General features: G+C 46.6%; 2 protein-coding genes and 1 long non-coding RNA gene across 16 annotated transcripts in view; 1 reads left to right on the top strand and 2 right to left on the bottom strand.

The window, feature by feature from the left end:
- The window catches only part of LOC127040693 (beta-1,4 N-acetylgalactosaminyltransferase 2-like), a 136,153-nt gene that overhangs the window by 8,894 nt on the left and 104,885 nt on the right, over nucleotides 1–22,374 (bottom strand). The gene's annotated exons all lie outside the window — the stretch shown is intronic.
- The window catches only part of LOC127040701 (uncharacterized), an 86,563-nt gene that overhangs the window by 8,985 nt on the left and 55,204 nt on the right, over nucleotides 1–22,374 (top strand). The gene's annotated exons all lie outside the window — the stretch shown is intronic.
- Nucleotides 1–22,374, bottom strand: part of LOC127040692 (beta-1,4 N-acetylgalactosaminyltransferase 2-like) — a 76,057-nt gene that overhangs the window by 8,440 nt on the left and 45,243 nt on the right. For 4 of the 12 annotated variants that reach the window (XM_050935185.1, XM_050935196.1, XM_050935195.1 and 1 more), the window contains exons 2-6: nucleotides 16,950–17,123; nucleotides 6,309–6,446; nucleotides 3,056–3,162; nucleotides 2,156–2,193; nucleotides 458–638 (exon numbers count right to left, since the gene is read on the bottom strand). The exons of 3 other annotated variants lie outside the window; for them this stretch is intronic. In XM_050935185.1, the coding sequence (XP_050791142.1) occupies nucleotides 458–638; nucleotides 2,156–2,193; nucleotides 3,056–3,162; nucleotides 6,309–6,446; nucleotides 16,950–17,123 (638 nt within the window). Of the gene's footprint in view, nucleotides 1–457; nucleotides 639–2,155; nucleotides 2,194–3,055; nucleotides 3,163–6,308; nucleotides 6,447–16,949; nucleotides 17,124–18,467; nucleotides 18,594–22,374 lie in introns of those variants that run through there. 5 more of the 12 variants (XM_050935194.1, XM_050935187.1, XM_050935189.1 and 2 more) reach the window with 5 other exon arrangements.

The raw sequence follows: 22,374 nt of genomic DNA, 5'->3' as shown, positions 1-22,374 counted from the left end.
TGTTTTAGGCTGGAATAGATAAAAGTGGATCCCCTGATTTTAATAGTGTTAAATGACCTTCCAGCCTCCGTGATGGAAAATGGACATGTGGGAAGCCCAGAAAAAGAAAAAAAGAGTTCTGACTCAAAGAACTGGATACATTTTTTTTGCCAACTACCGCGAAGTCTCCTGGTTTGGCAGTCTTGCTTCACCTAATGTGTAATTTGAAGCCAAAGCCTGAAGCCCCGATTCACTAGGAAGCCAGGCATTGAAGGGAGCTCACCAATACGCCAAAACTTTGGAAGAGCAGCTATGGAGGATCGTGGCATCCTGCATCTATTTCTCTGCTCATGCTGTGTTAAATAATGGGTCTTTCAGAAAGATTCCTGCCAGGAGGTAAAGTTAGTTTAGCAGATGCTTGAAAGTGGCCTAGTAACTGCCAAGGATGGGATGAAGAAATTGTCCAGTTGATACTCACTCATATCTACTGCAGTGAGCTGGTAGACCACACTGGTGTATGTGACATGCTCAAGGATGAAATTCAGCAGCTCCACATCTGAGGTCAAGATGAGCAGCTCTTTCTTGCCCCGTCCTCTCACAACATCATCAGAGACATTAGCAAGCGTACTGAGGGTTCCCAGAGATGCTCGCAGGATCACCTGCGTTAAGTGCCAGGTGGAAATCTTAGGCATCATGGTAAAATCACAAGGCTTCCCCTCTCCTCCCTCCCTAATCTGGGTTGATCACATGGCCATCTTTTTCAGAACTGTCTCATTTGAAGGAAGAGAAAGGAGATCTGACCCCACCACTGTCATCCCCCCCCCCCCTCGGTTTCACTAAAAAGACAACATCGCTGTGGAGGTCAATAAAACAGCCACCTCCTGGCTCCCAATGTACAAGGTGGTTCTCTGGCTTCAGAAAAAGTTTTAAAATAAACATTTGAACATGCTTTTAAAATGTGAACTGGGTGGGAAGAAAAAAAATAGGTCTTGACTGTATAAGGGACTAGCCCATGAAGTGGAATATTAAATCTGTGAGATTATAAAGAATTCCTTCCTTAGCTAGGCACAGCAATGTGGTCCACTGAAAAGGACACAGGAGACCTAAATTCAATTCCTGGCTCTGGTAATCTTGGGCAAGTGACTTTCTCTCTCTCTCTCTGCTCCTCTGTTTTCCTTCCTTGGTGTCTATGAAAGTGTGTTGGGGCAGGGACTGTCTAACTAAGGGCTGGTCTATATTAGTTAAGGATGTGGGTTTTTTTTGCTGACATAGTTATGGTTTCAGGGTACCATATATTGGTGGAGCTGGAATACCCTGTACTGCCAGAAGCACTTTTATAACAGTATAGCTACATCTGCACTAGGGGGAGTTGCTGCTTTAACTATGCCAGCATAGAGCGGCAAAACTTGAAGTGCACATGACAGACTTCTGCCAGTGCTCCTGTGTCAGCCAGGGGCATGAAAAGCTGGGATCCCTGACCAACAGAGCTATGCCAGCAAAAGCCCCTAGCATAGAAGCAGTTATACCATGGCATGCCCAACTTTGCCATACAGCTTGTTTTGCTCAGGTGTATGAGATAAGTTAAATCAGTAACATCACAGGTTTGCTGGCATAGCTATGTCTGCACTAGGACCAACTTGCCAGTATGCCTTACCATTAGACCTATATGGGTAGACCATTCCTAGTATAGACACGGCCTGAGCGTAGACCAGCCCTTTGTATTTGTATAGTGCCTGGTACAGTGGGGCCCTGATCTTGGTAAGATCTCTAATGATTTATCTATGTCTACACTGCAGCTGAGAAGATGCCTCCCAGCCCATGTCGATATACTCATACTAGCTTCCCTTGAGCTAGCGCACTAAAGGTAGCAGTGTGGTATGTTGTGGCACAGGTGGCAACTCAGGCAGGCTTCTTGAGTCCAAGCCTGCCTGCTCCACACTCACTCAAGTTGGAGCTCAGCTGACTAGCCTGAGCCACCATCTATCCTGCAATGTCCACACTGCTACTTTTAGCACCCTAACTCCAGTAAAGCTAGTGAGAGAGTGGTAATAAGAGGAAAACCTCATGAGAAATGTAAAACTAATGCCCCTTTCATTCAGAGAGATCTCAAAGCATCTTACACACTTGCCAAGGTAACCCTGAACTACAAATTTCCCTGCAACATCCTGAAAGATACCTTGTACTTTTCTTCAGTCACTCCATGCAAACCAAGCCCTTGAAGAACAAAGGGAAACATATGTAAGGGACAGTAAGTAACAAGTCTAAAACCAACGTTTTGACTCAAGCGATTATTGTTCCCTTACAAGACTCCTGTCAGCCCATCTGAAATGTGATCACAGATCTGGATACAAATAGAACAACAGCTCTTCTCTATGCATTTTTCCACTTCAATTTTATCCTGGAAGAAATCTACAATGTCAGCAGTATTTTTGCACTGGGGCAACGCTAAAGATTTAGGGCTAGATCTTCAACAAGCGTAAGCCAGGGAAGTCAATGGAGCGACACTGATTTACACAGCTAGAGAGCCAGCCTTTAGGTTTCCATCACTCCCTGCACCTTATAAAAGCCAAAGGTCAATAATTTTGCCAGATTCCAACATCTGAAGCAATTAAAATCAGTGGGGAGATTAAATTTAAAACCAACTACCACAGAACTTTTCAGGAACAATTTTGCATTCAGATGGAAGAGCTGATCTGCGCTTTGATGACAAATGAGTCGAGAGAGATTTATTCTGAAATGCAGATGGGATCTTCACTGTTTCAGCCCTTTTCATAATTGTTTTTTAAAATGCTCTGTATACAGTGACATGTGGTTATTATTTGAAGAACCCATCCCAGACATTTTGTGCACTCTACTGGAATGAAATCAGATCTCTGGGTGTCAGGGAATGGATTTTGAATTCAGCAGTTTTGTATGAAGGGTTTAGGTCTTCATTGCATCTGTATTGGACTTGGCTTACTCTGAAGAACAAAGCCCCTCTATTTCATATAGAGTGTATGTACCAGAGACAAGGTCTTAGATTCCGCTGGAAGTTGAGCCCATGAGCAGGCTAGGAAAAGGCACAGAACAAGTATACCTGGAATCATAATCGTGTGTAGCGGCATCACCTCTACTCCTTGAATAGGATAGCTTAATGGCATGTTTGGTTTGGCTATTATTAAATCTTGAGTCATCGAGGGGTATCTGGAACAAATGCGAGTAGAACAGGGTCAGCGTTGGGAGAATAAGGGATTGTGAAAATTGTGTTACTCACTCAATTTCTGTTTTAGTGTTCTTTCTTTCTACCAACATCCCCTATTTGTCTGTTGGCTGTTTGCGGCTGGCATTGCAAAAGAAACGGTCTCCCAGTGGAGCACCAAATGAAGCAACCAGAGTTTCAGGATACATAGAGTGTACGACTTGGGTGCTGAACGTTTGTGAAAAATCTCTCTTGTATTTCAGTGGCTAAGTGGCAGCAGAATTGTTTGGAAAAACCTGACCCATAGATTACAACGGGGTAGGAAACCTGCGGCATGCAAGCTGATTTTCAGTGGCACTCTCACTGCCCGGGTCCTGGCCACCGGTCCAGAGGGGAGGGGGGTGTCTGCATTTTAATTTAATTTTAAATGAAGTTTCTTTAACATTTTAAAAACCTTATTTAATTTATATACAACAATAGTTTAGTTATTATTTTATAGTCTTATAGAAAGAGCTTCTAAAAATGTTAAAATGTACTACCAGCATGCAAAACCTTAAATTAGAGGGAATAAATGAAGATTCAGCACACCACTTCGGAAAAGTTGCTGACCCCTGGATTATAAGGTCTCTGAGCCGGGACTGTCTTCTTTGTAAAAACAGGATCCTGATCCTTCATCGAGGTTCTTAGGTGCTACTAGGGCTACACTTATGGTGGCATGTAGAGGTCAGACACTGTATTGTATGCCCAAGAAGCATAGGTATAAATAGCCATGTAGACGGTGAGGCACTGCCTCAGCAAGTAGAGAAACGCCAGAACTCTAGGCTATACACCCTACACAGCTCTGCATCCCCACACAGTAACTCTGACAGCTGAATGGCTATTTTTAGGAGTGTAGTGTTGTGACGCCTCCCCCTTCCAGAGCCTTTCACTGCCATGTGTAGCTACACACAGCAGAATGGATTCAGTCCATTTTTCACTGCAGATACACGTACCCTATCTGCCACCACCAGCGTAGACAAGACCCAAGAGACACAGATACATGGAAATCAGAGAAAGATGTACTCACCCTCACAAAGAGAGAGGGATATAGGGTAGGTGGTGGTGGTTTAGGATGGCATAATGATCCTCATTTAGGGTCAGGTGGGGAGCATGGCCACAACCCGACTGCCAAGGGGGTTGTGGGGAGAGGAGCCTGGGCCCTCCCACTCCACCGGGCTCAGACCAATGGTCTGGCAACCAAGGCTGCTTAAGGCTGTCCTCCGTGGGCCTCTTCCTCTCGTCCCTGTCGGTCCCTCCCCCCCAGTCCTATTACTCCAAGGTTTTCCCCTGTTGGGAAAGTCCAAACCAAAATAAGTAAGAGGAAGTTACCATGTCCAGGGTTCACAGGCAGGGGAGAGAGGCATATTTCCCTCTCTGGTTGTCTCTAGGAGTGTGTCCTACCTTCCATCAGGGAGGGCCCCTTTGGGCAGCTGCATCAGACCTTTAGGCTTCCCTCTGCTCTATACTGCTGGAGCTATGGAGCTAAGGGCTGCAGGTCTGCTTAGCTCCAGCTCTCTGCCACCCAAAGGAGCTAATTCCCTGTGTTTTTAAATTCCTTCAGCAGATGTCACATTTGCTGCAGGTGGGGTGGGGCGGGGCGGGGCGGGGCGGGGCTGGCTAAAGCCAAAATAATCCCTTAATCCATTGTTGCCCACTGTGCGATTTGTACACCCCATCACCAATGGTAATAGCTGAAAGGATCATTTCTGCTTTCCTCCACAGCTGTTTCTTCTTATCTCAACCCAACTCCAAGGCTTCAGTTCATGAGACTTTTCCATGTGAACTTAGCATCAGGGAAAGATGCAGGCTTGACAGGTCAAGAGACAGGAGGGTCCCTAGGCACAGACTGGGTACAGCACAGGCAATGACAATGCAAACTTCCTCCCTGACTAACTTCTAGCATTCCTCTGTCCTGATGTGAGCCAATCACCTTTGAGTCAGAGGAGTTCTGTCTCCAGAACCCATAGTGGGCCATGGGCAGCCATATTTTGCTATGCGAATGGAACAGGCCACCACTTTATACACAGTGGCTGAGATTTTCTTTCCCCCAACGCTACTTAAGAGTTTGAAAAATCTCAGCCAGTAGCCATTGGCTATCAAACATACTGCCTTGGGCTGGATTTGGATAGCAACCTAGACATGATAGGTGAATAAGTATTCAGTACATATCTGATGTTCTACAGATGACTCAAACCTGTTCTCATTGAGGCTAGTGGCAAAACAGCCAGAGGACCAGGATCCAGCTCAATGGATGATGTTCAGAACTAACCCACCCACCCAATTTCTTAAAGCAAGCTGAACAGCCCAGCTTGATTGAGAATTTGTGCCTTAGCAACTCAAAACGATACCTCAGAGGGTAAGCATACAGGGGAAATGACAACTTATTTAAGTAACCTGTTGGCAAGATGTTTGGTTGCAACAACAGTGATGTCAGGCTTTTCCAGGAGATTCAATGGACATTTTAGCGGTTGAAGTTTTATACCCATTTGTGTCACTTGGCTTCACACAGAGAATGGGTATATTAGCTACTAATAATCCTCCCTAAAGTCCACACCCTAGTGCTCAGCTGTTGTCTTTATTTTTCCTTTGACATTTTTTTAATGTTTTGTAAGTTTAGTTTCTTGGCTCTCATCTGTTCTTTACAGCACAGACACTCCTTTGACGGTGCCACCCTCTGCATGAGTTTTCTAGCTGGCTACCTCCAAGAGGAACCTTACTGTCAAAGCTGTAAGTACTCTGGTATTACAGAATCCCTCTCTCTAGAAGGTGAGTATTGCAGTCCTCGGTAAGGTCAGCCCTTCAAAAGCATACAGTGCTCCAGAGGGGATGCCTGCCGTGAACGCAATGTAAGGCTACACAAAAGGCCACTCAGAAGCAGCAACAGTCCCTGAACTCTGTCAGCCCAGTCCCCCACCGTGTTAGTCTGACATATCCTGAAATTCACTGACGCTGGCTATTTGTGGATGTCAGCAGACATAGAACTGGACTCAACAAGATACTAGGGGATGCACTGACAGGGAAAAGGGCTAATAGGTGCATCCTCAGTGTGACAGCAGTAGAGGTCAATGGGTGACCAGGAATGAACAAGTCTGCAGAGAAGGAGCCAATTTACCTTTTCTGATAGTGCTCAAACTCCTTCTGTCGCCTCTCTTTAATTGAGGCAAGGTCTTTCTTATCGATATAATCTTCCATCTGGTAGACATGCACATGGTCGGCTTTGGCGCACTCGCACCGATTCTTTGGAGCTAGCCTGAGTAGAAAGAAAAAACCAGAAGGCTCAGCTCCTGCAAGGACACTGGGAGAATCTGCTGTTTTGTGACCCTCTTAAAAGAATATGCATATAGCCAAGCTTGGTGGGTTAGTCCCATATCTATATGGGGCGTGTCTATATATATTAATGATATGGGTCTAACTCACCAACCATGGACATGAAACCCATGTTTCAAATGCACACTGGCAATGTTCTGATCTCAGCTGGACGCTACCTTCCCAGCACTGAGGGATGTTCAACTCTGGCAGGGAACATTGTGACTTAGCCAGAGCTAAGACGCGAATAGGATCCCCTCCTGCCTTGGCAGGTGAATGTCGCTTCCTTTGTAAGAAAGTTGGGTTGGACTGTAGGACATTTGGGTCAGATTTTCAGCTGGTGTAACTGCACAGAGCCACTGACGCCAGCTGAGAAACTGGTCCTTTATTACATATAGAGCCCAGAAAGCTGTAGCTCAAGGTAAGGGCCCGTAGCAGGGTGCTGGTGCAAAAGCACCTAATCAGCCCCTGCGTGGTCAGCTCCAATCAGGGGAAACAGACTGGGGCTGATGGAAAAGGCCTGATGCCGGCCTGAGGATTGGCACCACCTGCTGGCCTGACAAGCCAAGAGCTATAAAGGCTGGGAGGGAGACAGAAGGCAGGGGGAAGCCAAGGAGAAGTCAGTCAGTGAGCTGGAGGCCTAATTGAAGGCTGATTCTGCCTGTAAGGGAGATAACCAAACCTATAAAGCTGTATATAGATGGACACTAGTGGTGGAACAACAATAAGTGAAGACCTGGGTGTTGCACAACCCTGAAGCCTCTCTGAGCCTTATTGGGGAGGGCAAGAGGGCCCCAGGAAGGGGGGTGGGTTGTTACAGGACCATAAAACAACAAAACCAAGCCACCCTCTGCCCCCTCCATCATTCTGAATACCAGAGCCAACTTTTGGGATAGAGAACCAGTGGCCGTGCCCCACCTCCTTTCCAAACTGAGAAGGAGAGAACCCTAAAAAATACTGAACTGGGTGTCAGGAGATCCAGGTTCTATTCCTAGATCTGCCACAGGCTCTCTGCGATCTCAGAAAAGTCACCTAATCTGTCTTGCTGGATGCCTCCTCCCCATGCAGAAGGGAGCAATGTTGCAAGATTCCACTCCCTGGTGGAGGAGAGAGTTTCTGGTAATGACAGACTGGGGCCATCTTCCCAGCACCTAAGAGAGGTGACCACCGCCCTCCTATCCAGCATGCAGAAGGGATAGGGACAGAACACAAGGAGGAGGGAAGCTACAAACCCACTTAAAATCCAGAACAGAGAGGGAAAGAGCCCCCTCTCATCCCAGAAACTGGGTCAAGTCAAATTCAACCCTCTCTCTCTCTCTAACCACCACCAGCCCAAACAGCAAAACAAGCAACCACATGGACATGTGCCTCAGGGATTATGGGAAAAACTGGACACTTGATGGAGATTGAGAGACACCCGGCTTCATTGTCTCCCTGCAAGAACGGGGGTCAAGAAACAGTAAATCCCAGCAAGCTGTTAGCAATAAAGCCCCAGCGAGCTGCCCAGCTGCCTCTTTTCCATTGTCAGAGGTGAACAGAGACAATAGGGGAACTACATGCACTTGGGTTTGCATGGAGGGGCTGGTGTCTGAGCTTCCTCTTTCTGGGAATAGATCTATTTGCAGGTCCCTTGGCTGGCAGACTTGATAGCCCTTAGGGTGCTCTTGGAGTCCACTGAGAAGTTACAAGACCAGCTTTGTTGGTTGGAGGTGAGCAAGTTGACCCTCAGCAATAAATACCTGTTCTACGGCTGACTCCACAGCCTACTTCTTCTTCCCCCACCTCCTCCAGATATTGTAACCTGCCTCCCATTCCACTTCATTGCCCCCAGAACCCTCCTGCTACATCACATTCCCTGCTACACCAACCCCATGCAGGCACTGCGTGCTACACCCACTTAATCACTCTTGTGGGTGTGGAAGCTCTTTGTATACAGGAATTTAGAGAAACAAGGTGGGTGAGGTAATAGCTTTCACCAGATGAAAGATTCCCCAACAGAAGTTGGTCCAGTAAAATATATTACACCTCATCAACCTTGTCTCACTAATACCCTGAGACTAACACCCCTACACTGACTCTGCACACTAGAAAGGTATTTGACAACAACGATGTAGTGGCAAGTTTGAATGTGCAGGTACATTACACCTAACCACCAGCATAAATGAAAGCCAAGCCACCCCACTGAGGTCCAGTAGCAGAATTCTGGTATTTTAATCTTGGTGGCTTCCTACAAGTCCAATGCTTAAAGACAAATTAAGCCTCAGTTAGGGGGGAAAAGTGCCATGGTATTTTTGTAAGAAAGAAGGGGTTTGCCTAGACTATCCTTGGGCAAAAACAAAAACAAAACAAAACACCACTCTCTCCTCCCCTTACTCGTGTAGCGTGCTGTTGCCTTCCACCCCAGAAGTGGCTGCATTTCACTACTACTGCATTCATAGGATCTAGAGTGCTTTTCAAGCTCTGTGACATGATAAAGATGGGTGTTGCATAAACCTACTTCTTCTGCTCATCTAAGGGTATGTCTACATCTACAATTTTGCAGCGCTGGTTGTTACAGCTGTATTAGTACAGCTGTATAGGGCCAGCGCTGCAGAGTGGCCACACTTACAGCAACCAGTGCTGCAAGTGGTGTTAGATGTGGCCACACTGCAGCGCTGTTGGGCGGCTTCAAGGGGGGTTTGGGGAACGCGAGAGCAAACCGGGGAAGGAGACCTGCTTCCCCGCGGTTTGCTCTCGCGTTCCCCGAACCCCCGAGCAAGCAGGTCTCCTTCCCCGCGGTTTGCTCTCGCGTTCCCCGAACCCCCCTGCAAACCGCGGGGAAGGAGACCTGCTTGCTCTGGGGTTCGGGGAACGCGAGAGCAAACCGCGGGGAAGCAGGTCTCCTTCCCCGGTTTGCTCTCGCGTTCCCCGAACCCCCGAGCAAGCAGGTCTCCTTCCCCGCGGTTTGCAGGGGGTTCGGGGAACGCGAGAGCAAACCGGGGAAGGAGACCTGCTTGCACAGGGGTTCGGGGAACGCGAGAGCAAACCGGGGAAGGAGACCTGCTTCCCCGCGGTTTGCTCTCGCGTTCCCCGAACCCCCCTGCAAACCGCAGGGAAGGAGACCCGCTTGGGGGAGGATTCGGAGAACACCGGAGCAAACCGCAGGGAAGGAGACCTGCTTGATTACCAGAGAGGCTTCCTCAGGTATACTGGGATACCTGCTTATTCCACGGAGGTCAAGAAAAGCGCTGGTAAGTGTCTACACTTGATTACCAGCGCTGGATCACCAGCGCTGGATCCTCTACACCCGAGACAAAACGGGAGTACGGCCAGCGCTGCAAACAGGGAGTTGCAGCGCTGGTGATGCCCTGCAGATGTGTACACCTCCTAAGTTGCAGCGCTGTAACCCCCTCACCAGCGCTGCAACTTTGTGATGTAGACAAGCCCTCAGTCTGCTTCTTGTCTCTTGCTGTTTATGGACTGTCTCCCGTTCCTGCTCTGCTGCCTGCTTTGCAAGCCAACTCATTTCACTCTGTCCTTCATATGGTCCCTCTCTCCTTCCTAAATTTACACTTCCCTTGTGTGTGTCTCCCCTCTACCTTTGTAGGTGTGTTCTTTTTGCTGATACTCAGCACAGAAGCCAGGGGGGATGGGAAAACACACACACGCAGAAAGGCTTCAGTCTCTGTACCACTTTCTCAGCCTCTGCTGTGCAGTGCAGCTTGGTACAAATAGTTGACGGTTGCGCTCAGACATTTTATAGGGTTGGCACCCCTCTTGCTGTACTTGGGTAATGCAATTACCTGGCACTTCTGCTGAGTGTATTGCTGATTGTTTGCTTAACTTTTATGGGGCACAGTCAGTGCTTTGCAGCACAATCGCTGAGAGAGTAAGAAGGCAGGAATTGAACTGGGAGGGTACACGGTTATTCAGCAAATTGGTACTTTTATTGGATGGGGCCATCCTGTGCTCCGGAGTTGGAGCTTTTGTTTTAAAAGAAGAAAAAAAAAAAAAAAAGTGTCAGCATTACAAAGATAAACTGCTAATGGTGGAGAAGCACAGAGTCATGTGGCATGGTCTCCTGCATCTGCAGGCAGCCCGAGAGAATAGTTCTGAGAGAATTGCCCCTACAGGGTCAGCACAACTGAAAATAGAAGCCTATTAATTGCAAGTTTAGTGTCAGCATCAGTACCTCTGTCACTGGAAAGTAGGGCAGGCAAGACAGGAAAACAAGGTGCATATGATGTGCTCCGAGCAGGCTTTTAGCCTTGTTTTGGCATCTCACCTAGGGGGAGCTTGGCAGGTGGGCAGAGCTTGGCTTGTGAGTACACTAGTAGGCCCATCCCAGCCCAGGCAGGAGAGAAATTGGAGCTGCTGTCCATTGCACACTTCTACCTGATAAAGTACACGTGAGGTTTCTTCGGTGTCTCTCTACTGAGGCCAAATTTTTTCAAGAGATCTCAGCACCCACCTAGGTCCCTGAGGAAGTGGTCAGACTTTCCAGAGCACTCAGTGCAGAGTTCGGCATGTTGGACATTGATCTTTTTGGAAAATCTGGACCTTAGCATATAAAGTGCTGGAAGGTGAGACCTTCCAAAAGCAGGTAGAGGTCAAACAGCAGTAGGGTGGCTTCTTCAACCCACCCTGCCTCAGCCCTGACTGGAAGGGTCAATAGGAATGACAGTCTTCTCAATGGCTCACTCAATTCTTACGCCAACTAATGCCAGTTGTAGCAGTGAGGTTGTCTTCAGACATATAAAGAGAGTTCCTGAGAACCGGCTTCAGACGTACTGTCTCATCTCACTGAGGCCATTGAAGAGAATTCACATGGAAAGTATTTTCACTTGATACCAGCCTGGCATGGATTCAGTCCAGAGACCTTGAAGTGAAGGACTCCACATTTCCAGCCACCAATCCCCCAAGCCCTACCACTTTTTACTAGCCGTAAGAGCAAACAAGGCGGTGGCTCAAGGTGGGTTTTGAGCTGTCACATGGGGGCTGCATCTTGCCAGAGCCCACAGCCCTCCTGCAGCTCCTTGCCACTCCTGGCTAACCGGGAGCATTTTAACAGGAAGCACCAAGCAGTAACAACACCACCACCACCACCACAAGTGTGTGTGTGTGTGCGCACATGTGTAATGAGAGACAGCCAGTGTGTGTGAGACAGTGTGTGTGTGTGTGTGTGTGTGTGTGTGTGTGTGTGTGTGAGTGTGTGTTGGGGGGACTGTGTGACTGTCTGACAGTGTGTGTTGGGGCATATGAAACTGTGTGTGTGAGAATCTGTATTGGGGGACTGTGACTCGTGAGAGGCAGAGTGTATGTGCGTGTGAGAGATTGTGTGTGTGTGTGTGTGTTAGTGCGCTCACTGTCTCTCTCACTTCCCTATCACTTTAAGTCCCCCCCCATCCTGCCATTCAGCCCGGCTCCCCCTGCTAACTCATGTGGTAGTTTGGCTCCTCCTGTCCTGGCCGGGGCCCCCAATCAGAGACCAAGCGATGCAGGCAGGCAGGGACTCTGCTCCAGGCAGCAGTGGGCCAGGCCGCCACACCGCCAGTGACCGTCCACACCACTCTGGGCTCCCTGGGGCCAGGGAAGCAGAGCCAGCTGAGAAGCGAGTGAGGGAGGGTGTGGGGTTGGGGGCGTGGAGGAGGGGCTGGAGAAGAGAGAGGATTCCAGTCACGGCCAGTGAGGGGAATGGTGCCCCACATTTTTTGGGTGCCCTATGCAGCTAAATATGCTGCATATGACTAAGGATGGCCCTGCCTTCAGCCCTGGGTGGTGGGGCTCAGGTTACACCCACCCCCCTGCCTGGGACAGGGTGGCTCGGGTGGGCTCAGACTTCAGTCCTCGCCTCCTGGAGTCGTGAAGTAATTTTTGTTGTCAGAAGGAGGTCACAGTGCAATGAAGTTTGAGAACCCCTGTACAGGGGCGGCTCCATGCACCAGCGCACCAAGCGTGTGCCTGGGGCAGCCTCCTGCTAGTCGCCGTGAGGGCAGCAGTCAGGCGGCCTTCGGTGGCATGCCTGCGGGAGGTCTGCTGGTCCCACAGCTTCGGCAGCAATTCAGTGGTGGGTATGCTGAAGGCACGGGACCAGTGGGCCTCCCGCAGGCATGCTACAGAAAGCCACCTGACTGCCATGCTTGGGGCGGAAAAATACATAGAGCTGCCCCGACGAATAGATTTCTGGGAGGAAGCTGTAGCTCTGTTTTCAAATTGCTTGTAAAATAAAAGGCCAGCACTTAAGGCTCATTTTCAGGAATGAAGTGAGAGTTTAAGGCCAAACAGGATCATAAGATCATCTACCCTGACCTATGTATGTATGCATGCATGCCAGCCCTATTTACAAGGCACTAAACACCACTCAGCCACCCCCACCTCAACAACCAGAATTAGACCAAAGTATCATAGCCCTCAGAAAGCTAAACTAGTGTGCGTCACAGGCAGAGAACAGGAAAGACCAAAGTGAACAGGAGGGATCAATTTGTCTCCTGTTATCGTTTATTCTTCATTTCTCTTGGGCCCATTAGGTGCTGTGTGAAAACAAAGATGCAGCTGAGCCACGTGGTGGAGAGAGAGAGCAGCTGCTATTTTGCAAGACAACAACAGGGCAGAGGAAAGAAAAATTAATTTGAATCCCATTTCTACCTAGCTATTATTGCATCAATCATGAAGGATCTACTTAAAATCGTGGAGAAATCCCACATTTTTTGCAGATTGATCATGGCATAAATAGCAAACTTCATGGATGTGTTAGCAAATTTGCAAGCAGCGAAGGAAAAAAAAAAAAGCCACGCTCGGTGGCATTTAGGTGGCAGCTCAAGCGTGCTACTTCATTTCTCGGAGGCAATTTGGTGGCGGGTTCTTCGCTCCGAGAGGGACTGAGGGACCCGCTGCCGAATTGCCGCTGAAGACCCGGACGTGCCGCCCCAAGCACCTGCTTCGTTCGCTGGTGTCTGGAGCCAGCCCTGCATGAAGTTTGCTATTTATGCCATGACTCACCAACAAAAATGTGGGATTTTCTGCTGTGTTTCTCAAATTGGGTTTCTCAAAACCAAAAGGGGGTAGCCTATTGGTGATGGTGGAGGGGTAGCAATACTGTGACCCTTACTTCTGCGCTGCTGCTGGCAACAGCGCTGCCTTCAGAGCTAGATGCCCAGCCAGTAACCGCTGCTCTCCGCTCTGTTTTCAGAGCTGGGCGGCTGGAGACCAGATTTCACAGTCTGTGATGCAATTTTCACAGCTGTTAATTTGGTAGACACCTAATTATCATGAACAATGACCATGGGGAAAGCAGCACTTAGGCACTGCTTCTTTCAGTTACTGAGCCAGCAAAAAAAACTCTGATACATCATTATTCTCCTCTCCTAACGGTTTATAGCATACTTCCTTTCTGTTCAAAAGAGACACTCTTCTGAACCACCATAACATTTAGGCATCAAAGCTACAAAAGCTTCTAAAAGGTACATCTGCACTGCAAAAGACGACCTGTGGCTAGGGTGACCAGACAGCAAGTGTGAAAAATTGAGACAGAGTGAGTGTGTGTGGGGGGGGAGAAAATAGGCGCCTATATAAGAAAAAGCCCCAAATATCAGGACTGTCCCTATAAAATAGGGACATCTGGTCACTCTACCTGTGGCCACAAATCCCAGAGCCCAGGTTGGCAGATTTGGGCTAACGCTACAGGGCTAAAAACAACAATGTAGACATGCCTGCTCAGGCTGGAGCTTGGGCTCTGAGACCCACCCTCACTTGAGTTCAGAGCCCAGTGGAAGTGTCTCTACAGCTATTGTTAGCCCCAGAGGGCCAGCCTGAATCTGTAGACCTGGGCTGTGAGACTTGCTCCTGCTGGATCTGGGATTTGTTTGTTTTTTTGCCGTGTAGATGTACCCTGAGTGGCTTAAGTCCCATTGAAAGTCAATGGGATTTAAGCACTTTTTAAGGTTTTTCCTCCCATTACAGTTCTAATTGCTGTGATTGACTAGATAGAACCAAAGGAATAATTGATTCAGGGTATACTACAGGATTATTCCGATTTTACATAAATCGGTTTTGTAAAACAGATTGTACAAAGTTGAGTGCACGCGGCCACACAAAGCACAATAATTCGGCAGTGTGCGTCCATGTACCGACGCTAACGTCGATTTCTGGAGCGTTGCACTGTGGGTAGCTATCCCGTAGCTATCCCATAGTTCCCACAGTCTCCCCCACCCATTGGAATTCTGGGTTGAGATCCCAATGCATGATGGTGCAAAAAGTGTTGTGGGTGATTCTGGGTAAATGTCACTCAATCCTTCCTCCATGAAAACAACGGCAGACAATCATTTCGCACCCTTTTTCCCTGGATTGCCCTGGCAGATGCCATAGCATGGCAACCATGGAGCCTGTTTTGCCTTTTGTCACTGTCCCTGTACGTGTACTGGATGCTGCTGACAGAGGAGGTACTGCAGTGCTACACAGCAGCATTCATTTGCCTTTGCAAGGTAGCAGAGATGGTTACCATCCCTATTGCACTGTCTGCCATTGTAATTTGGCGATGAGATGACGGTTTTCAATCATTTTGTACCATTTGCAATTGGTGAAGACGGTTATCAAGCATTTTGTACCATCTGCTGCTGTCATGGGTGCTCCTGGCTGGCCTCACTGAGGTTGGCCGGGGGCGCATGGACAAAAATGGGAATGACTCCCTGGGTCATTCCCTTCTTTATGTTTTGTCTAAAACTGGAGTCAGTCTTGCCTAGAATATGGGGCAAGTCTACTAGAGAGCACAGCCGCTCCGGGTCAGAGCCCCAGAGATCCCGCAGAAATGATGAGCTCCATGCCATCCTAGGAGGTGCCCCTGCAACAAGCCCACCCGTTGCTTCCCTCCTCCCACACCCCTCCTGGGCTTCCGTGGCAGTGTCCCCCCATTTGTGTGATGAAGTAATAAAGAATGCAGGAATAAGAAACACTATCTCACTAAAAAGTCAAAGTGAGAAAGAGGTAGCCTCCAGCTGCTATGATAGTCCAGGGAGTACAGAATCTTTTCTTTAGACACCAAAGGGTGGGAGGGGGTGGCGGCTGATGGAGCTCAGGCTCCAGCTGCTATGAGGACGGTTACCCAGCATTTTGTACCATCTGCCAGGAATGACAGGGAGTCATTCCCATTTTTACAGAGGCCAGCCAGGAGCACTCACAGGATGATGACGAGGATGGCTCAGTCATTTTGTACTGTACTGTACCGTCTGCCACCGGGGAAGGGAGGGGAGAGGATGCTGTTGTTTAGCGCTGCAGCACCTCATTTACCAGCAGCATCCAGTAGACATACGGTGACATTGAAAAGTGGCAAGAAATGATTTTTTCCCTTTTCTTTGAGGGAGGAGTGGGGGTAAATTGACGACATTCTCTGAACTACTGGTGACAATGTTTTTGACCCTTCAGCCATTGGGAGCTCAGCCAAGAATGCAAATGCTTTTCGGAGACTGCAGAAACTGTAGGATAGCTCGAGTCCTCAGTCCCCCTTCCCTCCCTCCATGAGCGTCCATTTGATTCTTTGGCTTTCCGTTATGCTTGTCACACAGCACTGTGCTGTGAACTCTGTATCATAGCCTGGAGATTTTTTCAAATGCTTTGTCATTTCATCTTCTGTAACGGAGCTCTGATAGAACAGATTTGTCTCCCCATACAGTGATCAGATCCAGTATCTCCCGTACGGTCCATGCTGGAGCTCTTTTTGGATTTGGGACTGCATCGCCACCCATGCTGATCAGAGCTCCACGCAAGGCAAACAGGAAATGAAATTCAAAAGTTCGCGGGGCTTTTCCTGTATACCTGGGCAGTGCATCCAAGTTCAGATTGTGACCACTCTGGAAAGCAATGGTGCACTGTGGGATACCGCCCAGAGGCCAATACCGTCGATTTGTGGCCACACTAACCCTAATCTGACATGGCAATACCGATTTCAGCGCTACTCCTCTCGTCGGGGAGGAGTACAGAAACCGGTTTAAAGAGCCCTTTATATCAATATACAGGGCCTCGTTGTGTGGACGGCTGCTAAATTTGGTTTAAAACGCGTGGTGTAGACCAGGCCTCAGTTAAATTGTTCCTTGTATCCCTCCTCCCAGCCCCGTGAACAAAATTTGCAAATTTTCTCAAGTCTGTCAGTCAACTTTATTTGCAGAATTAATTTTTGCAAATAATTTTGGTCTGTAGCTTGTTCGTAACCAATTTATAACAAGCGTCTAACAACCCAGATGCTTCAGTTAGTCTCAAAGATCCTGTGATTTGTATCCCTGGATCAGAAGAAATAGGCAACTAGTGCAAATCCTCATAATCCCAAACCTGAAATTAACTTTCTGCAATATGGGCATTAACAGCTGGAGCAAATTTAACAATCCAAACAAATATTAGCAAACCTTTTCCTTTGGCAGTATTTGCAAAAAATCTAGCTACAAGAGCAATTGAAGCTGTTCACATCAGCAAGGGAACTTACCAAATTCCATTGTAGATAAACAAGGACTTGTATTTTTCTGGTGATAGAAGTTTCAGGTCAGACCGAGCCTCTGAAATCTCTCCCTTGATCTGATTTTCAGCTGGCCTCTGCCAGCGCATGGAGGCCAAAAACACAACGATTGTACACGAGATCAGGATAAGGAAGTATTTCATACTGCATTAAACAGGTGAAAGGAAGACTTTCAGTAAGCAATGAGGCAGCATTTAGTTCTGTGCCTGCATTTCTAAACTCTGCATTTCAGCTTGGGTTTTTTCCTCCCTTCCACCATCTGATTAGGAAAAGGATAAACGGACACAAGTCAGATATTAGGAATGACAATATACAAAAACCTGTAGGAGAACACTTCAACCTCCCTGGCCACACTATAGCAGACCTTAAGGTGGCCATCCTGCAGCAAAAAAACTTCAGGACCAGACTTCAAAGAGAAACTGCTGAGCTTCAGTTCATCTGCAAATTTGACACCATCAGCTCAGGATTAAACAAAGACTGTGAATGGCTTGCAAACTACAAAACCAGTTTCTCCTCCCTTGGTTTTCACACCCTCAACTGCTAGAACAGGGCCTCATCCTCCCCGATTGAAATAACCTCATTATCTCTAGCTTGCCTGCATACATATACCTGCCCCTGGAAATTTCCACTACGTGCATCTGACGAAGTGGGTATTCACCCACGAAAGCTCATGCTCCAAAACGTCTCTTAGTCTATAAGGGGCCACAGGATTCTTTGCTGCTTCTTCTGAAGATGAAGAAAATAAAAATGCCTCATGCCTTGATTATACTTAGGAAAGTCTGACTATCCATGCTGGGAGGCTGCTTACACCAATTATAGGACAGTTTGCTCAGACGCACACACAGAATGCCACAAAGCAACCAGAATGCACATGCCTCCCTATTGCCCTGTTTTGTGGGTAGATCTGGTGCAACAGGTAGCTTTTGGAAAAAAGTAATAACTATACACACACCCGTCATGATTTTCAGCATTTTTTCCCCTCCTTACTGAAGTTTCTGTCAGCAGAGGCTGCTTGGTGCATAAGATCGTCTTCAGGGAAACTCATGAAAAATTGCCGGGCTAAATTGCCTCAAGGAACATAGCGGCTGCAACTCCCTACCACCACCAGCCTTTCACCCACTCAAGCACTTTCCTCTGGGCTATGCCAGCCCTGTCCTCACCTTGCAGGTTAACAAGGTGTGTACTCTGACCTTCTAGTCCCTTTGAAGCATTTCCCTGTGATATCCAGCCCCTAACACAAGCTACTCACAGAAATCCTGGATCCTCTGCCTCCATGGAAGCAGTGTGCCCCAATTAACTAGTTTTCCTTTAAACCACAGCTACTGAAAAACTACACAGCACTTGTGAGCACTTCTAACAAACCAGTTTTATTTAAGAAAGAATAAAAGATTTAAGTAGAAACAAGAAAGGTTGGTGGAAACAAATAGTTACAACACAAAACAAAAAGCATAAGAAGTGAATCTGGGTCTACACTTTATTAATAGTTACCTTTCCTATTTAATAAAGTAGGGTTCCCCCCACCCCAAGTTCAGTTGCAGAACTGGATGGCTTCACAAGAACCAGGATCCAGTTTTTCCATGAGAACATCCCTGCTTTCCTCAGTGAATGGATGCAGAGGCTGTCCTCCCTCTCTGTTATACTGAAATAGTCTTGTTCCTATTTATAGATATAATCAAATGGAGTTTGCCCTAATATTCATTTTTTACCTTCAAGAGGTTTTGATTGTTTGCAGCTGTCTCTGGTGGCTTTCCATTGAAACTCTTGGTATTAAACAAGCCTAAACAACTGAGCCTCGCGTTGCATCACCAGATGAGGATGGCAGGGTGACAACTGCCTCCTGCCTAATAGGCCATCACCAAGACATATTATCCGTAATGACTAATTGTTACTCCAAACACATTGTTCCTGAAATATTACCCGTATGTACATTTCACAATGGCTCCAAGCCTTAACAAGTTATGAGCTGTCTGTAGATATCTTTATGGATAAATATCCTCTAAGGTGAAATATAAGACGTGTGTTTGGTATAATGAGTTTGTCACAGTTTGCACTGCAACCCTTAAGTGTGTGTTTGCCTATGGCCCAGTGGTGGGTTAATCTGGCCCTTCACACTTTTGTCTTACTAGGGAGGCATTCAGAAACTATGTGCAATAGTATTTTCATTGTGTACTCAAGGCACCAGTTAAAATGCACTCAATGTCCCAATCTTTCTTGGCAGGTAGCAATGCAAACATCTTCTGCACAAATGAATCTTCACACATCAGGGAGTTCTGGTTGGTCATTTGGTGTATACAATAAGCAGCAAAGGTGAGAGCACTGAATGTGGGGGCAGGCCATTCTATTGAGTACATCATCAACTTTTCTGACTATCCAACTCGACAAAGAAACATCGATTCTCAAGCAGAGAGAGGACCTGGACCATCTTGCTATTTCTCAAATTTTTGCAAGTTTCAGCAGACATACGATAGTGTCAAAAAATTTAAAAAAATGAAAAAAGATATACAGCCTTGGTAGTTTTACAGGTTTCAAAGCCATCTTCAATGTATTGCATTAGATTTACAGCCTGGGAACAGCATGAACATCCTGGGGAGAAAAACCCTTCAACTATTAGAACTGTCCTACCCATTCTCCTCTGTTCACATAACTTGCAAGTTGAACAAAGGATATTGGGCAATAATGTCTTGCAGTTAGGGTCTTCATATGGTTTGAGTAGTGCAACCTGGGTTATCTGCATAGTCTCTAGAAGGAACTGGAAAAGTCAAGCAGCCACATCTGTTCTCTCATCCTAAAACAGAGGAATAGTGTGCTAGACATACCAGCTGCCGTTCCACATTTCAGGGTTTTCATGGCTATTGGCAGCTCCTCAGCGCTGAGCTGTTCTTTGTGGACTTTGCTCACTCTTTGGAGACAGCAAATGGGTTTTGTTCTGCACTTTGCTCTGTGGGTTGGTCTACCATTTAGGATGAGTTGGGGTGTGAATTGGCTGGGAGAGTCTATGGCCCTGCACTTTGGTTGCTGTTCATCAGGGTTCAGCTTACAAAAAGGTGCTTTTGTACTATTCAGATAACAGAATTGTCATAAAAATCAGTTTCCTCCAGCGGCCATGCTATTCCTTTCCAATTTCTCACACAAGCATTTCCCCCGAGCCCCATGGTTTTGTCACTGTTCAGATAATAGCTAGTAGAGAAATACGTAGATAACTATGTTTTAATTACAAACACAGATACAGACTAACCCCTCTGATATGTTTTAACTGCACTGGACATTGGTCCTGCAACTCCCCCCCCCCAGTGCAGACTTCCCTAAAAGGAGCGTACTAAGTCAGGTCCATACAGAGCTGTGGTATTCATTGCACAGATGTGTATTAATAACTTGCTATCTGCCTATCATGAAAATACTGAAGCCCCAAAGTGCAGTTGTTCAGCATTTGAGGGGGAGGTGGGGAAAAGAAAGTCAAACCAAACTTCTCTTTGGGTGCCTAAATTTAGACACCTGGGTTTGAATGTTTGGGCCCACCATTTAAACAAGCCATGCTATGAACACTGGTGGACTAAAAAAAAATAAAATAAAATAAAAACAAAAACAAAAACACACATACCTAAATCATCTATAACAATCACTTCTAAATAAGCACATTTAAGACGGAAGCACCCTCTGCTCCACTTCTTGTGCTTCAAGCTCATCAGCTTATCGGGGGGGGGGGGAGGGGGGGAAGGAGGGGGAATGAGATGAGAATCCTGAATTTAAGGAGAAATGGATTTTTCACATCATCATAAAAAAAAGTTTTATAATTAAGTCTATGTATTTTGATAGAGAGACAATTATCATGTGAGGGGTAAACTGATCCTGAAACTGGGCACCAACAGGACTCAAAAAGGAGGAAATCCAGCCCCATAAAACCTATTCCAGGACCTAGCCCGACATTAGCAATACCACCGTGGCTTATTTACATTGACCCAAGAAAGGAAATGGCACTTATACAAACAGCACAGTGTGATGGGAAAGTCCAGCTAGACTTGGAATGCTGCCCATCATGAAGGGCCCCATCCTGCAAGAACACGTACGCAGGGAAGAGCCATTTCACTCACAAGCTACTCCCCATTACTTCTGTAGTATTTTTTGAGTAAGTAAGTTACTCACTTGCCTATGTGTTTGCAGAATCAAGTCTTAACAGAGAAGTGAGTTCATTATAGGGTTTGTGTTCACTGAACAATTAACTCAAGTTCTGTTCACACACAAACCCTCTGAACTCCAAGTAGGGGTGCTTTTAGCTCAAGTTAGCTGGCCCATCAGGTGTATAGACGGTCAGCTGTTAACACAATTGCTCTATGCTAGGGTGGCCACTCACACATCCCCAGAATAATGGACACTCTGATACTTCTGGGAATGGTGTGGGCCCGCCCCCGCCAGCATGACCTCCCACACCTGGTGTGTACAAGCTCATGCTGCACAGAGGACGCCATTTTGAAGAACGTGCTGCTCCACTCACACAGGTGGAGGTGGAATGGCACATTCTTCAAAATGGTGTCCCTCACCTGATACTGGACAAAAAAACAAGTCTGGTTTTGTCTCAGTACCAGCCGGGGGACAAGCCACCCCAAAAGAGGACTGTCTGGTTTAAAACTGGAGGAATGGCCTTCCTACACAGTGCTGCTCACCCGAGCCATTTTGTAGTGTGGCACTTTCCCCTTCAGCCAGACTAACTGGAGAGGAGTAACTTGAGATCACCCAGCAATGACGATGTTTTAACTATAAATTTTGTTTGTTTGTTTGTTTCCCTTTAAATTTTTCACATACAGAACAATTAGAGGAAACATTTGTACTTTTTTTTTTTTAAGTTCCCATAAAAAAAATTTTAAACACACATCATGGAAATATTTGTTGTCTTTTATGCATTGTAAAAGGCATTTTCCCTTTTGCTTTATATATCATTTTACTTAAGATCATGCAAATTGTACAGTGAAAGACAAAATTTAAAAAAATTACAATAACTCCAAAAAACACTACTATTTGTCAGGCTTACATCCTCAAGTCACTTTCAATCCTATTCACACAAGAGACAAAACTACCAGATAGTAAAAAAAAAAAAAAAAAAAAAAAAAAAAAAAAAAAAAGCCAGAGCACACAAGTACAGAGAGATTATAAAAGTTGTGGATATTTTTAAATAAAAAAACAAAAAATTAATTCTCCCCCACTGTCCCTTTTAAAATTACGTTGAAGAATAAAATTCTAGAAACTAAACAAAGAAGATAATAAAATAAAAAACATAAGACATTCAGAACTAAAGCAAAACTGGGGCCCAGTCCAGTAAACATTTAATAATTGTGAGCATTATTCCTGGTATTGCCTAGTCTATCGGAGCATAACAAGATCTGTTACTTTTTGGCTGGTGGTA

Source organism: Gopherus flavomarginatus, chromosome 25, assembly GCF_025201925.1.
Source record: "Gopherus flavomarginatus isolate rGopFla2 chromosome 25, rGopFla2.mat.asm, whole genome shotgun sequence".
NCBI classification, from domain to species: domain Eukaryota; kingdom Metazoa; phylum Chordata; order Testudines; family Testudinidae; genus Gopherus; species Gopherus flavomarginatus.
This window is presented reverse-complemented; position numbering and strand designations above follow the sequence as displayed.